General features: G+C 36.4%; 1 protein-coding gene across 1 annotated transcript in view; it reads right to left on the reverse strand.

Annotated features, from left to right (window-relative positions):
• MEIKIN (meiotic kinetochore factor) overlaps positions 1-17046 on the reverse strand; it is a 125350-nt gene that overhangs the window by 64825 nt on the left and 43479 nt on the right. The window contains exons 9-10 of the mRNA XM_060094389.1: positions 15077-15147; positions 578-658 (exon numbers count right to left, since the gene is read on the reverse strand). Coding sequence (XP_059950372.1) covers positions 578-658; positions 15077-15147 — 152 coding nt within the window. The remainder of the gene's footprint in view (positions 1-577; positions 659-15076; positions 15148-17046) is intronic.

A 17046-nucleotide genomic window follows, 5' to 3' on the forward strand; every position in this document is an offset into this window, starting at 1 on the left:
TAATATTATTTGGCTTTAAAAAGGAAGTAAATTCTGACACATGCTACAACATGGATAAACCTTGAAGACATTATGCTAAGTGAAATAAGTCAGTCACAAAAAAGACAAATACTGTATGATTCCATTTATATGAAGTACCTAGAACAGTCAGATTCATAGAGACAGAAAGTAGAATGGTGGTAACTAGGGACTGGGGGAGGAAGGAATGGGGAGTTACTGTTTAATGGGTATGAAATTTCAGTTTTGCAAGATGAAAAATTTCTCAGTGTGGTTGGTGGTGATGGTTGTACAACAATGTGAATGTACTTGAACTGTACATTTAAAAATGGTTAAAATGGTAAATTTTATGTTATATATATTTTGCCACAATAAAAAAATTTTTTAAAGAAGATAGAAATCTTTCTTTCATGTATAGCAGTATATAGAGTACTTCCAGTGAAAGTATGTTTATGCAACAGAAATTACAGACATTATTGTCTATGTGCGATATTCCCCTGCTCTAAGAGAAATAAAATAATGGGAAGAACAGGGAGCCAGAAAATAGATACTACAAGTGCCAAATGCTAATAACACTTACCATTAAACTAGCTGTTTGTGAAGATGGAGTACTTGTTAACAGGCCTCTGCTTTTCTTATCAGAAGTACTGGAATGTGTGTTCTATCAGTATTTTGTGAAATAGGGAATTGAATAGCAGAAAGAAATAAAATACCTTAATACAGTACAAACAAAATTTTAATAGTATACTAGATCATATGTCATAGTAATAAAATTTTAATATGCTAATTAAATTTTAAAACACTGGACAGGAAACTAAAGAATTTTTTGGCTTGAGCTAGGTCAAACAACCTCCAAGAGAATTCTATGTGGTAAAAATGATATATCTCTTTGAATAGGTGTCATTACATGCTGCCAAGCCTGGAACCCAAACTCATAAAACCTAAACATCACAGGGAAGTTGTGTTAGGTTTCTTTTTTCTTGTCTTTTCTTTCTTGAACTCTTTCTTTCTGGCTTAAAATCTCTTAAACTAGTTGTTCAAGACATAATCTGGAATATTTATTAGGAAGATTTTATCAAAAAAATTATAGATATATTTACCTAGTACACTAAATATGTTAGTTCTCTAATTTATTACCTATATAATATTTTAATTTGTTCATCTGAACAATAGGGATTATTCTACCCTAGGAATTGCCATGCAAAGATTACAAATAATACATGCTGTTCCACTGCAAGGAGTGCAGTTAGCTGATACTGCCCAGCTGCAACACCTTTAGAATCTGCTTGAGCTTTCAGGTTGAGGCCATCATCTTCTTGGGCGAGCCTCAGGCAACATCTAAGCATAGCAGCCCAACATAATATTCCTGTAATGGACAATCTTTGCTCCAGACCTCCCTACTGGGAGAGCCTTTGTCAGATCTGCCTTGAAGACTGAGGCTATTCCAGCCCAATCTTCCTTCCTCCCTGCTTTCCTTTCTCAGGTATTACCCCCTTCAATATGCCATTTGAACTCTTAACTCTGCCAGAATAATCTCTTCCCAGTGGTCTCAAGTGACACAATTGTCAACAGTCAATCCATTTAAAAATCATCTGCCTGGGGCTTCCCTGGTGGCACAGTGGTTGAGAGTCCGCCTGCCGACGCAGGGGACACGGGTTCGTGTCCCGGTCCGGGTTCATGCTCCAGTGCGGGAAGATCATCCATGCCGCAGAGCAGCTACGCCCGTGAGCCATGGCCGCTGAGCCTGCGCTCCGCAACGGGAGAGGCCACAACAGTGAGAGGCCCGCGTACCGCAAAAAAAACAAAAAACATCTGCCTGTATATAGCTGTAAGTATATAGATTCTCTGCATTTTTTCCTAGATTTGCTAAGACATTAATGCATACCTAAATTTTCCTAATAAGTACATTTTCTTTTTATAGTCTTTTCAAGAATTAGTTAATAAAAGGCCAGTGCTTACCAACGCAGGTTTGAGGGGCTGAGGCAGCAGAACTTTAGCAACTGATCTACCTGCACTGCTTTCTACAACAGACCTCTGGTGAGATGATGGAACCTTGATATTTAGGTGATGAGAGCTTAATGTTGTTTGAAAATTTGTATCTCTAGGTTCAGGATCTTTTTCAGGCTGAAACAAATTCAGAATCATAAAACACATTTCACAATGCTATAAAAACATTTGTATCATCTCTCAGATGTCCTATTTTTATTGTTTTATATATATGTGTGTTATAATTGTTATAATTAAAATGGGATATATATTTCTATCTATAATTCCCTCAACTTGAAAGAAAGTTTTAAACTTAAAAAGTTTTTTTTAAAGTAAGGTTTTTAATACATTTAAGGAAAAAAAATCTGTTGAAAGACAAAATAGTCTGAAATATACTCAGCTCAAAAAATTGTCCTACCACATTTAAGGTAACATCTCCCAAACAGTATTTTGTGAAAAGAAAAATGATAATAAGATCTATTTATTTGTCACTATTTAAAACTAAATTTTAGAGAAAACATTAAATATATTTATATAAATATCTTTATTATACAATAATCTTCATTTAAGAAACAAAATGTCCTTTCTAAGACATCAGGAAGCTGCAACTACAAGAAAGTGTATTGCTTTACCAACTAGTCCCTGCACTGAAAACTGTTCAGTGACTGCTTGTCCTGTTATGTGACTTGTCTTATGCTTTCAAGATGTATTTATAATAATATTCAGGGACTTCCCTGGTGGTTAAGAATCCACCTGCCAATGCAGGGGACATGGGTTCAAGCCCTGGTCCGGGAAGATCCCACATGCCGCGGAGCAACTAAGCCCGTGCGCTACAACTACTGAGCCTGCGCTCTAGAGCCCACGAGCCACAACTACTGAGTCGGTGTGCCACAACTACTGAAGCCCATGTGCCTAGAGTCCATGCTACGCAACAAAGACAAGCCACCGTAATGAGAAGCCCACGCACTGCAATGAAGAGTAGCCCCTGCTTGCTGCAACTAGAGAAAGCCCGTGCACAGCAACGAAGACCCAACACAGCCAAAAATAAATAAATTAATTAAAATAAATAAATAAAGTATAATAATATTCAAAGTTTAAATATATTCAACATAACTGAGGAGAATGCAATTTGAGAATGACAAGATTTTGAGTTGAGGGTAAGGGGATAAAGAGGATGATAAAGAAAGGGGAGGGGAGGGAAGTAGAAGAAGTATAAGGTATTGATATAGTCCAAGCAAAGGAAAGAACAAAGGTATGGAGCTAAGAGTGAGGTACTTACTGTCAACTATTAACTCCTTTCTTTCACTGAAGATTTCATACCTTGCATACAGCCTTTTCTCTCACTCCTGTCATCATTCTCAGCAATTTCATCATCCAAGGGGATAACCCAGCCAACCAACTGTTCTCTAAGTTGCTTGATCTCTGCATTTCCAATAACCTTTTCCCCTCATGGCATTTCATTCACTCTATAATCAGACTTAGCCCTTGCCATCAATAGAAACTACAGAATCAATCAATTCAAATAGCTTCCTATATTTGTCCAACCCCTGCACAATTATCTTCAGGAAATAAACTTCCCTGTCATTGAAATCTCCAATTTACTGATCCTACAATGTTATCTCATCCATGATCTTTCTCCTGTCTTATTCCTTCCTTATCTACCACCAACCATCATTATAACTACTTTCTTATCGCTTTCTCCTCCTATCACAGATGCCTGACAAATCCCCAGCCTGATGAACCCTAACATCAATATCAACTGTTACTGCCAGTGCAATTAAGTGTTGGAGAAAATTATACAATGTGTCATACCAACAGCACCACAAACTCAAAAGGAGTAGCCACAGATTGGCACCTCTTCTACACTTCTCTAGCTTCTCATGACTATTTCAAAATCACCTAATTTTCCTTAAACCTCTAGCCTCCTTCCTTCTACCATCTGCAACTGACATCTTTGGCTCACCCTTCCCTGCAACAATAAAAGACATCAAACAGCATCCAACTACTCACTCGAGACTCATAATTTTGGGGGCCCAGTGCAAAATAAAATTGTGGGGCCCCGATGCTTAAAAGCTATTTAAAATGTCAAGATGTTGAAAACAGAGCATTAAGTGAAGCATGGGGTCCTTCTAAGCACAATACCCACCCTGCTACCACTATATCTACAAGTATATACCACAATAGAAATCTCCCTCCTCTTTTAAATGCCAGTTCCTCCACTGGTATTCTGGATCTCATCCTTCCTCATCTTTTCAAGGACTTCTCTCCTCCATATAATAGTATAGGGAAGCTTTTTGTTTTTATTTTTAAAAATAGCTTTATTGAGATATAACTCACCATAAAATTCACCCATTTAAAGAGTAAAATTCAATGTTTTTTAATACATTCACAGGGTTGTGCAGTCATCACCACAGCCTATTTTAGAACATTTTTGTCCCCACTAAAAGAAACCCCATAACCATTAGCAGTCAATCTCCATTCCATCCCCATCAGCCCTAAGTAACTACTAATCTATGGCTGTCTTCATATATTTGCCTATCCTGGACACTTCTTATAAATGGAGTCATATAATATGCGGCCATTTGTGACTGGCTTATTTCACAGTGCATAGTTTTTTCAAGGTTCATCCAAGTTGTAGCATGTATCAGTGCTTCATTGGTTTTTATTGCCAAATAAGATTCAATTGTATGGATATACCACACTTTATTTACCCATTCATCAGGAGATGGACACTGGTGTTGTTTCCACTTTTTGCCTGTTGTGAATAAATGCTGTCAAGAACATTCATGTATAAGTTTTCGTAAGGATGTATGCTTTTATTTCTCCTGAGTATAAACCTAAGAGTAGAACTGCTGAGTCCTATGGTAACTCCACGTTTAAAATTTTGAAGAACTGCCAAATTGTTTTACAAATCAGCTGTACTATTTTACATTCACACCACAATGTTTGAAGGTTCTCATTTCTCCACATCATCACCAACATTTATTATTGTCTGTCTTGTTTTTTTTTTTTTTTTTTTTTTTGGCCGTGCTGTGCAGCTTGCGGAACTGTAGTTCCCCGACCAGGGAATGAACCCAGGCCACAGCAGTGAAAGTGCCGAGTCCTAACCACTGGACCACCATGGAATTCCCTTATCTGTCTTTTTGATTATAGTCATCCTAGTGGATATGAAGTCATACCTCACTGTGGTTTTGATTTGCATTTCCCTAATGACTAAGGATATTGAGCATCTTTTCATGTACTTATTGGCCATCTGTATATCTTCTTCAAAATAATATAAGGAAGTTCTCATAGACCAGCATCCCAGAAATGGTAAAGCTATAGTCAGGAAGAGAAACTTAGGAACACAGCTTTTGAGAAGGGGCAGAACATGCAAGAGCATAAGAAATGGCATTTAATGTAACATGCGACACACAAATTATAAGATGCTTGATTTGTATAGAAAGGTGTGCATGTGTGTGTGTGTGTGTGTGTGAGAGAGAGAGAGAGAGAGAGAGAGAGAGAGATGATGGAGTATGAAACTGAGACAGCATGCATGGAAACAGGAAAGGGAAATGTAACCAGGAGGAAGCAAAGAAGCACGGAAAAGAAAACATAGAAGTATGTGGAAGATTTTTCATTGCTTTAGGTTAAAAAAGTGAAATTCAGGTCAACTTCAACTAGATCTCTAATGTCACAGGGAGCTCCAGTTGCCTACTGAGTTACATTCAGCTATTCCCTCTTCTTTCCTTCTATTATTCCCATTAGCCCTCAAAAATGATCCCACATATCCCATCTTTAAAACAAAACAGAATAAATTTCCTCTGACCCTGCCTCTCCCTCTAGTTACTGTTCTTTTCCCCTATTTCCCATCAGAGTTAATCTCTATAGATAATCATTACTTCCTTACTTTATTTTTTCTTTTTTTCCCACCTTTATTGAGGAATAATTGACAAATATAATAATATATATATTTAAAGCATACAAGTGATAATTTGATATACATATACATTGTGGAATGATTACCAAGATCAAGATAATTAACATATCCATCACCTCACATAGTTAACATTTGTGGAGTGTGCATTGTGAGAAAGCTTAAAATATATTTTCAGCAACTTTTAAAATATACAATACCATATTATTAACTATTGTCACCATGCTAATGTCAGACCCTCAGAACTTATTTTTCTTATAACAGAAAGTTTGTACTGTTTAACCTACATCTCACCATCTCCTCATCCCCCAGACCCTGTCAACCACTGTTCTATTCTCTGTAATGAAATTGGCTTTTTTTCCCCACATATAAGCAATACCATACAGTATTTATCTTTCTCTGGTTTATTTCACTTAGCATAATGCCCTACAGGTTCATACAGATTGTTGCAGTGGCAAGATTTCCTTCTTTTTATGGCTGAATAATATGCCATTTTCTACATCTATATCACATTTTCTTTATCCATTCATCGAGTGAAGGACATTTAGGTTGTTTCCATATCTTCGTTATTGTGAATAATGCTGCAATGAACATGGGAGTGCAGACAACTCCTCGAGATACTTATTTCACTTCCTTTGGATACATACCTGGGAGTGAGATTGCTGGATTACATGGTAGTTCTAGTTTTAATTTTTTGAGGAACTGCTATATGGTTGTCCATAATGGTTGTACCAATTTACATTCCCGCCAACAGTGTATAAATGTTCCCTTTTCTCCACACCGCTGCCAACATTTGTTAGCTTTGGCTTTTTGATAATAGCCATCCTAAGAGGTTCAAGGTGATATCTCATTGTGGTTTTGATTTGCATTTCCCTTATGATTAGTAATACTGAGCACATTTTCATGTACCTATCGACCACCTGTATATGCTCTTTGGGAAAATGTCTATTCAGGTATTTTGTCCATTTAAAAATTGAATTATTTGCTTTTTGCTCTTGAGTTATATAGGTTCTTTATATATTTTGGATATTAACCCCTTAGAAGATATATGATTTGCAAATATTTTCACTCGTTCTGTAGGTTACCTTTTAAATTTACTGACTGTTCCTTTTCTATGCTGAAGTTCTTTAGTTTGATGTAGTCCCACTTGTTTATTTTAGCTTTTGTTGTGTGTTCCTTTGGTGCCTTATCAAAGAAATCATTGCCAAGACTCATGTCAAGCTTTTTCCCTATGTTTTCTTCTTGGAGTTTTAGGGTTTCAGGTCTTATATGTAAGTCTTGAATCCATTTCGAGTTAATTTTTGTGACTAATGTAAGATGGGGTTCCAGTTTCATTCCTTTGCATGTGGATATCCAGTTTCCCTATTACCATTTACTGAAGAGACTATCCTTTCCCCATTTTATGTTCTTGGCACCCTTGTCAAAAATCAATTGGCTATATGTGTGTAGGTTTATGTGTGTGCTCTCTACTGGTCTACGTGCCTCTTTTTATGCCAGTACCATACTGTTTTCATTTCTATAGTTTTTTAATATAAATTGAAAACAAGAAATGTGATGTCTCCAGCTTTTTTCTTTCTCAAGATTGCTTTAGCTATTTCGGTTCTATTGTGGTATGATACAAATTTTAGAATAGTTTTTCTATTTCTGTGAAAAATGCCATTGGAATTTTGATAGGGATTGCACTGAATCTGTTTATCACTTTGGATAGTATGGACATTTTCACAACACTAATTCTTCCAATCCAAGAATATGGGATATCTTTCCATTTATTTCTGTCTTCTTCAATTACTTTCATCAGTGTCTTACAGTTTTCAGTGTACAGGTCTTTTACTTCCTTGGTTAAATTTATCTCTAAGTATTTTATTGTTTTTGATGCTACTGTAAATGGGATTTTAAAAGGAAAAACCTGTTTTACCTCTTATGAGTCTTTCTCCTGTGAGTCTACTTTACTACTCACACAAAACCCGCACAGTCTGATCACCAAATGTGTGTGGGGGTTTCCCCACAACAAGCAATTCTCTACAACGCCAGCTAGGCAGCCTACAGTTCAACTCAGTACTAACACTATCTTCCTGGGGATAGTGTCAAATCCCACAGGTTAAGGGCTCAGTCTCACGAGACTGTTCCCATCCTACTTCAGATGACAATCATGAGTAGTAGGTTACCCACAACTTCTGTCTGATTTGGATACAAATCAGAGGTTCCCGTCACCCCCACCTCAGGTTTGATTAATGATTAATTAATGATTAATGATTAATTTGCTAGGGCAGCTCACAGAACTGAGGGAAACACTTACATTTACCAATTTATTAAAGGATATATATGAACAGCCAGATAAAAAAACACACAAGGGGGCCTCCCTGGTGGCGCAGTGGTTGAGAGTCCGCCTGACGATGCAGGGGATACGGGTTCGTTCCCCGGTCTGGGAGGATCCCATATGCCGCGGAGCGGCTGGGCCCGTGAGCCATGGCCGCTGAGCCTGCGCATCCGGAGCCTGTGCTCCGCAACGGGAGAGGCCACAACAGTGAGAGGCCCGCATACCGCAAAAAGAAAAAAAAAAAAAAACAAATAAAACACACAAGGTGAGGTCTGGGAGAGTTCCAAGTGCAGGAGCTTCTGTGCTCAACCTGGAAGCTCTCCGTACCCTCTACTATTGGGACTTTTATGGAGGTTTCCTCACATAGTCTTGATCAATTATTAACTTCATTTCCAGCCCTTCACCCCTCTCTGGAGAAGGGGAGGCTGTGGGCTGAAAATTCCAAGCTTCTAATCATGGCTTCATCTTTCTGGTGACCAGTCCCTATACTGGAGCCATCCAGAAGCCCATCCAGAGTTGCTTCATTAAAACAAAATATCCACTAGTACTCTTATCACTTAGGAATTTACAAGGTTGTAGGAGTCCTGTGTCAGGGATGGGGTCAAAGACCAAATATTAAAACAAGGAGATGCTCCTAGCATTCTTACACTTAGGAAATTACAAGGGTTTAGGAGTTCTGTGCCAGAAACTGGGGGCAGAGACCAGTATATATATTTTTTCTATTATCTCACAGGATTGCCTTCTAATTTCTCTTTCAGATAGTTTTTTGTTAGTGTATAGAAATGAAACAGATTTTCGTATGTTGATTTTGTATCCTACAATTTTATTAAATTTGTTTATTAGTTCTAAAGGTTTTTGGTGGAGTCTTTATGGTTTTCAATATAGGATCAAGTCATCTGTAAACAGAGATAATTTCACTTCTTCCTTTCTTAATGGATGCCTTTTATTTCTTTTTCTTGCCTAATTGCTCTGGCTAGGACTTCCAATACTATGTTGAATAGAAGTGGCAAGAGTGGGCATCCTTTTCTTATTCTTGATCTTAGAGGAAGGGCTTTGAACTTTTCACCACTGACTATGATGTCAGTTATGCACTTGTCATATATGGCCTTTATTATGATGAGGTACATTCCTTCTATACCTAATTTAATGAGAGTTTTCATCATGAAAGGATGTTGAATTTTGTCAAGTGCTTTTTCAACATCTATTGAAATGATCATATGGTTTTTACCCTTCATTCTGTTAATGTGGTGTATCACATGAATTTATTTCCCTATGTTGAACCATCCTTGAGTCCCAGGGATAAATCTCACTTGATAATGGTATATGGTCCTTTTAATGTGTCCTTATATTTGGTTTGATGGCATTTTGGTGAGGAGTTTACATCTATGTTCAGTGGGGATATTGGCCTGTAATTTTCTTTCAATGCCCTGATCTGAATTTAGCAACCATGGTAATGCTGGCCTCAGAAATGAGTTTGGAAGTGTTCCTCTTCAACTTTTTGGAAGAGTTTGAGAAAGACTCGTATTAATTCTTCTTTAAACGTTTGGTAGAACGCACCAGTGAAGCTAGTTGGTTCCTTTAATTTGCTGGGAAATTTTAAATTACTGATTTAATCTCCTTGGCCATTATTGGTCTGTTCAGATTCCCTATTACTTTGTGATTCGGTCTTGGTAAGTTGTACATTTCTAGGAATTTATCCATATCTTCTAAGTTATCAAATTTGTTGATATATAATTATTCATAGAAGTCTTTTATGACCCTCGGCATTTCTGTGGTATCAGTTGTAATGTCTCCTCTTTCATTTATAATTTATTAATTTGAGTCATCTCTCTTTTTTTCTTAGTCTAGATAGAGGTTTCTCAATTGTTTATCTTTTAATGAAACCAACTCTTAGTTTAGTTAATCATTTTTATTGTCTCTCTAGTTTCTATTTCATTTATTTCTGCTCTAATATTTTAATTTTCTTCCTTCTGCTAACTTTGGACTTAGTTTGTTCTTCTTTTTCTAGTTCCCTGAAGTATAAGATTAGGCTGTTACTTGAGGTCTTAATTTTTTCTTAATGTAGGTGTTTATCACTATAAACTTCTCTTGTAAGGCTGCTTTTGATGTATCCCATAAGTTTTGGTATGTTGTGTTTCCATTTTCATTTGTCTCAAGATTTTTTTTTTTTTTTTTTTTTTTTTTTTGCGGTACACGGGCCTCTCACTGTTGTGGCCTCTCCCGTTGCGGAGCACAGGCTCCGGACATGCAGAATCAGCGGCCATGGCTCACAGGCCCAGCCGCTCCATGGCATGCGGGATTGTCCCAGACCGGGGCATGAACCCGTGTCCCCTGCATCGTCAGGTGGACTCTCTACCACTGAGCCACCAGGGAAGCCCTGTCTCAGGATATTTTTAATAGCTCTTTTGATTTATTCTTTGACTCATCGGTTTTTCATAAGTATGTTGTCTAATTTCCAAATATCTGAGTTTTCCAGCTTTGCTCTTATTGTTGATTTTTAGTTTTATACCATTGCAGTCAGAAAATATACTTGATATAATTTCAATCTTATTAAATTTGTTAAAGACTTGTTTTGTGACCTAACATATGATCTATTCTGGAGCATGTTTCCTGTGCACTTGAGAAGAATGTGGATTCTACCGTTGTTGGGTGGAATGTTCTGTATATGTCTGTTAGGTGCATTTAGCCTGAAGTGTAGTTCAAGTCCATTATTTCCTCACTGATTTTCAGTCTGGATAATTTATCCATTTTTGAAAGTCAGGTATTGAAGTCCCTTACTCTTATTGCACTGCTGCCTATTTCTGCTTTTAGATCTGTTAATAATTGTTTAACATACTTCGGTGCTTCAAAATTCAGTGACTATATACTTACAATTGCTATATCCTCTTGATGAACTGACCCCTTTATTTATATAATGGCATTCTTTGTCTCTTATTACAGCTTTTGACTTAAAAATCTATTTTGTCTCATATAAGTATAGCTACCCTTGTTCTATCTGGGTTTCTATTTGTATGGAATAACTTTGTCCATCCCTTCACTTTCAGCCTTAGTGTCCTTAAAGCTTAAGTGGGTCTCTAGTAGACAGCATATAGTTTTTTTTTCATTTAGCTGCTCTATATCTTTTAAATGAAGAATTTAAAACATTTACATTTAGAATAATTACTGAGAGGTGCAGACTTATTGATAGTAAGGACTATCAGCATTTTGTTAATTGCTTTCTGATTATTTTATAGTTCCTTTGTTCCTTTCTTCCTCTATTGCTGTCTTTCTTTGTAAATTGATGTTTTTTTTTCTAGTGGTATGCTTTGATTCTTTTCTCTTTATCATTGTGTATCTCTCACAGATTTTTGCTTTTTGATTACCTAAGGCATTCATAATACATCTTATCATAGTCTACTTTAAGCTGAAAACAAATTAACTTCAATTGCATTAAAAAGTTTTATGCATTTACTTTCCCCTCCATACACACATATGTTTATGTCCCAATTTGCTTCTTTTATATTTTATACTTTCTCAATTTCTATAACTCTTTAACCTATTCCAATCTAGTTTCCTTACTAGTCCACTAAAATTATTCTTGCCAAAGTCATCAATTTCCTTCTTGATCCTAAATGCAATTGACTTTTAAAAAATTAACAAACTTCATATTTTACAGCAGTTTGAGTTTCACAGCAAAACTCAGCTGAATGTACAGAGTTCCCATATACCCCTTTGTCCCCAATCATGCACAACCTCCCCTACTATTGACACACTACACCACAGTGATACATTTGTTAAGATAGATAAACCTATGCTGACATGTTATTTTCCTTCTCCCTGAAGAACTTTAAATAGTTCTTACAAGGCAAGCCTACTGGCAACGAATTCCCTCAATTTTTGTTTGTCTGAGAAAGTATGTATTTCTCCTCCACTTTTGAAGGATAATTTCACAGGGTACTGAATTCTAGTTGGTGGTTGTCTTCTCTCAATACTTTAAATATTTCACTTCACTCTCTTCTTGCTTGAATGGTTTCTGAGGAGAGGTCTGTAAATCTTATCTTTGCTCTTCTATAGGTAAGGTGTTTTTCCTTCTGGCTTCTTTCAAGATATTTTCTTTGCTTGATTTTCTGATGTTCAAATCTGATATTTCTATATGTAGTTTTGGTGGCATTTATCCTGCTTTGTATTCTCTCAATTTCCTGGATCTGTGGTTTAATGTCTGACATTTTAATTTGGGAAAATTTTTAGTCATTATTGTTTCAAATGTTGCTTCTGTTCCTTTCTCTGTTTCTTTCCATCTGGAATTCTAATTATGTATATGTCACACCTTTTGTAGTTGTCCCACAGTTCTTTTTTTTTTTTTGTCCTTTTTTCTCTTTGCTTTTCAGTTTGAGAAGTTTCTATTGTCATGTCCTCAAACTCAGATATTCTTTCCTCAGCTGTGTCTATTCTACTACTGAGTCCATCAAAGGCATTCTTCATTCCTGCTATAGTGTTTTTGATCTCTAGCACTCCTTTGATTATTTCTTAGAATTTCCATATCTCTCCTTATATTTCATGTTGTCTACTTTTTCCTATAACTGCCTTAGCACATTAATCATAGTTATTTTACATTTCTGGTCTGATCATTCTAACACTACTGCCACATCTGACTCTGGCTCTGATGCTTATTCAGCCTCTTTAAACAGTAATTTTTGCCCTTCAGTATGGCTTGTATTTTTTGCTAAAATGTGGACATGATGTACTGGGTAATAGCAACTGTGGTGAATACGTCTTTAGTAATGCACTGATAAATTGTAGGGATGGGGAAGCATTCTACAGTTCTATGATTAGGTCTCAGTCTTTTATTGAGCCTGTGCCCCTGGACTGCAAACATCACTGGTTCTTCTCAGTTTTTTCCCCCTTGAGTTGAGACAGGATGGCTAGAAAGGACCATCTTGTAGTAATCGGGTACTTCCATTTGCCCATGTGGAAGGCTAGAGGGAGCTGGAATTGAATAATTTTCTTCCTCCACTTAGAAGGGGAGAGCTGGCTGGAATCAGGTACTTCCCCTCCCCAGGTAGGTTAGGCTCTGATAAAACCCCAACAAGTTAGGCTATTGTAAAACACTTTCTGTTGAGGGCAGGCTTTGTTAAGAAGAACAGAATATTCTGATGTATTTCAAAATGGTTCCTTTTCCCTTTCCACTACCAGAAGCATGAGGGTATTCTTCTCTGATATTCACTGTGAGGATCTAGTAGGGTTTCTGGAGGTAAAACTCACAAAAGTGTGGAGGTTCCTCTGATGACTGGCTCCCTCTTGAGTTTTTAACTTTCAGAGTTGTCCACACTGAGCCTTCAGCAATTCATCAATCACACTTTTGGGTTTCCCACCCCAGCAGTGGTTCACAGGGAGGTTTCTGTTCATGTGTTTCTGCTCTGGTAAGTCATTATTCTATGCATCCACCTGTCTGTCTTTCCATATTTTGGTGTAGCAGTTTACCATGTGACCTTACTTACTTCTTTGACAGATCTATAAAGAGTTGCTTATTTTTCAGTTTGTTCAGGTTTCTACTTGTTGTTAGGACAGAGTAGTGACTTCTAAGTTCCTTTCATGTTGGACCAGAAACTGGAAGTCCTCCAATTTTTCAAAATTCTTTATAACACTGGACCTCCAAGCAGCACTCAGCATAATTGGCCACTCTCCCTTTTAGGAGAAAAAGCTCTCCTCCTTTACCTTCTATGATACCATATGCTGTTTATTTTCCCTGTTCTCTCTGCCCACTTTTCCTTTTCCACGTGACTGTAGAGTTTTTCAAGAATTGACCCTGGACCCCCTTTTCTTCCTTATTCTCTAGATACTCTTTCCCAGGTGATTTCACCCACTACCATGAATTTTAAAATATCTATAATATTGTATACTCCTGTTCTGTTTTCCTGACCTGGAAACTTACAGCCAATGGCCCTTCCAACATTTTCATCTTTATGTGCCTTCAGATCTCCTGCCTTTCCTATCACATTATATAGCACCATTATCCATCAAAGCTGCTTAAGACACAAACCTAGAAGCCTTTATTGACACCTCTCACTCTTTCATCCTCTATGTCCAATCCATAAACTCTATAGGCAAAATTATCTTCAATCCACGCATATTTTTCCATCTCTCCTACAAAACATCCTAGTTAAAGCCACCACAATCTCCCACCAAAAACCTTTGCAACTTTCTATTAATGAATCTTCCTGCTGACACTCTTGCCCTCTTTCAATTTGCTCCCCAAAGTATATAGTGACCATACGGTACAGTGGAAAAAGTACAGGTTTTAGATTGAGAAAGACTTGTCACAAGCTCCTCAAGCATATTGGTTAATATCTAAACCTCATTTTTCTCAGCTATAAAATAGCTAAAAAATAAAACAAATGAAAAACTTACCTGATAGGAATGCTATAAAAAACATATAGTTAATGAAAAGTGCTTAGAATAATACTTTACACTGAGTAGTCACTCAGATAGTAGCTCCTGTTATATACATAATCAAGTCTGAATTCCTCCCCAAAGACCTCTAGATTCCAGGCCTAATGTACCGATTTACAGTTCCTTAGCATAGAACACTCTTCTGGCTACAAATCAACTGTGTTATTTTCACTTTAAATTCATTATTAATAGACATCCAATTTAAGGAAATTGGAAAATTTTTAAGTTTTAATCCTCTTTCATTAACTTTATATAGAGTATATATTTATGCAACAATAATGCAATCTAATTGCTAAGCTCCAAAAATGTTTTCCATTATTGGCTTAAATAGCTGAAAAATAATTCCTATAAAAGTGTTGTTTAAAAGAAAATAGTATGTCCCATATTAATGAAATTTATGGTTTATAAGGTTATTCTGCTTCAATACTTGCTTTTTTCTTTGTTTTTTGAGGGGTTGAAGGGTAATTTTTCTCAGCAAGTAAAACTCCACAAGATGCATTATCTATAATAAAAATATACTTTAGTATTTTAATTACTTAACCTGTCATTAACTCTAAGTACAGAAAAGAGAACTCAAATTTGAGGAAAAAATGGATTTTAATGACTATGATTTTGTAATAGTTTTAGAAGAAAAACTTAATGTATGTTGAACAACCTGACTTGCTACAGAAAGGAGAAAGAATTCTTAAAAATACCTTTATCTCAAGAGCTCCAGGTTTCACAGGAGTAAATAAATTGTATATAAAAGATTTACCTTTCAATTAGTAGAGAAAGTTGCATGTGATTAGAATTCTTCATTAATTATCCTTCCATTTCTACTATCCTGTATTTTCAGTCTCTCCCTTTCTACTCCAACTTTCCTACCAGCATTTAAAACATACTCAGGCCTCTTTCATCTTACCAAAAACTTTATCTGTACCCCAAACCCTTTCCTGCTACATAGATCCCAATAGCCTTTCAAATCACCTCCCTCTGCAGTCCACTATCCACACTGTATACCTAAAATACAAATCTAATATCATCTGCTTAACACTCTTTAAAGGCTTTCCACTTCCCTCAAGTTAAAACTTAAGCTCCTTAAATTGGCATACAAAATCCTATTTTTATAATCACCGTATCGCTTACATATTTCCAGCCTCATTGCAGAGATTAAACATAGGATGCCCACTTAAATGTGAATTTCAGATGAATTACAAATTCTTTTTAGTTTAAGTATTTTCTGTGTAATAGTACAGCCTAGGCAATGTTTATGACATAATTATATTAATAAATTATTTGCTGCTCTTCTGAATTCTAATTTCACTGGGCATTGTGTATCTTTATTTGCTAAATCTGGTAAACTTTGAGGCTAATCATTCCTCTCATCTCCATCTCCCAATGTAGAGAGAAGCTGTAGGTTTGAGAGTTCTGTAAAAGATAAAATTAGTACTAAGATTTGGTAATAGATTAGAGACAGAAATGACAAACAGGAAGGTGTTGAGGATGATCCCATGTTTTGGTTTATTAAGCTACATTTGTTGAGATGGAGGACACTGGAGGAGGAAGACTAGGTTAGGTCTTTTTTGTAACAATTCTCAGTCATCAACCCTTGTTTTATTTGATCTCTTGGAAAATTTTGTTACATCTGTTTCTAAATGTTGAAGTGTTCCATTTACATTCTTTTTACATGTCTCTTTTCTATTTCTTTTCTCTTCCTAAGTAACTCACCTACTCTAATGGCTTAAAAACATCTATACCTGACTCTAAATATTTATCTGCAGCCCCAGTCTCTGCCCTGAACGCCGGACTCTTGTGTCACAAACTGCTTTCACGACATCTCCAGCTGAAGGTTAAAAAGCCTCTTAATGTTTTAATATTTTCTTAAGGTACTCCATATGTACAGTAATGGGAACAAAACTTATACTTACATGTATTCATCCATATAATTATCACCCAGATCAAGACATAAAATATTTTGAACACCCCAGAAATTTCCTATATGTTTTTTCCCAGTCAGCACCCCCTTTTTAAAGATTACCTCTATTCTGACTTCTGTCAGCCAGAATAAGTCTTGCCTGTTCTTGAACTTCATATATATATATAAAATAAATGAGTATATACCTGTTTGTGTTTGCATTCTTTCATGTAACAGTATGTACATGAGCTGACAGATCAAATTTAATATGCAGAAACCAAAGACTCTTAATTATTCTCCTAACTTGCTCTGCCCTACAATGTTCCTATCTCAAGAAATGATACCACCGTTCATCTAGTTGCTCAAACCAATAATTTAAGAGTCATTCTTGACTTTTCTCTTACTCAACAACCAGCCTAATAAGAAAATCCTGGCCCATCCGCCTTTAAAATATATTCCAAGTCAGACCACTGCAATCACTTTAGTCTCAAACACCATTATCTGACC

Source organism: Mesoplodon densirostris, chromosome 3 (assembly GCF_025265405.1).
Source record: "Mesoplodon densirostris isolate mMesDen1 chromosome 3, mMesDen1 primary haplotype, whole genome shotgun sequence".
NCBI lineage: Eukaryota > Metazoa > Chordata > Mammalia > Artiodactyla > Ziphiidae > Mesoplodon > Mesoplodon densirostris.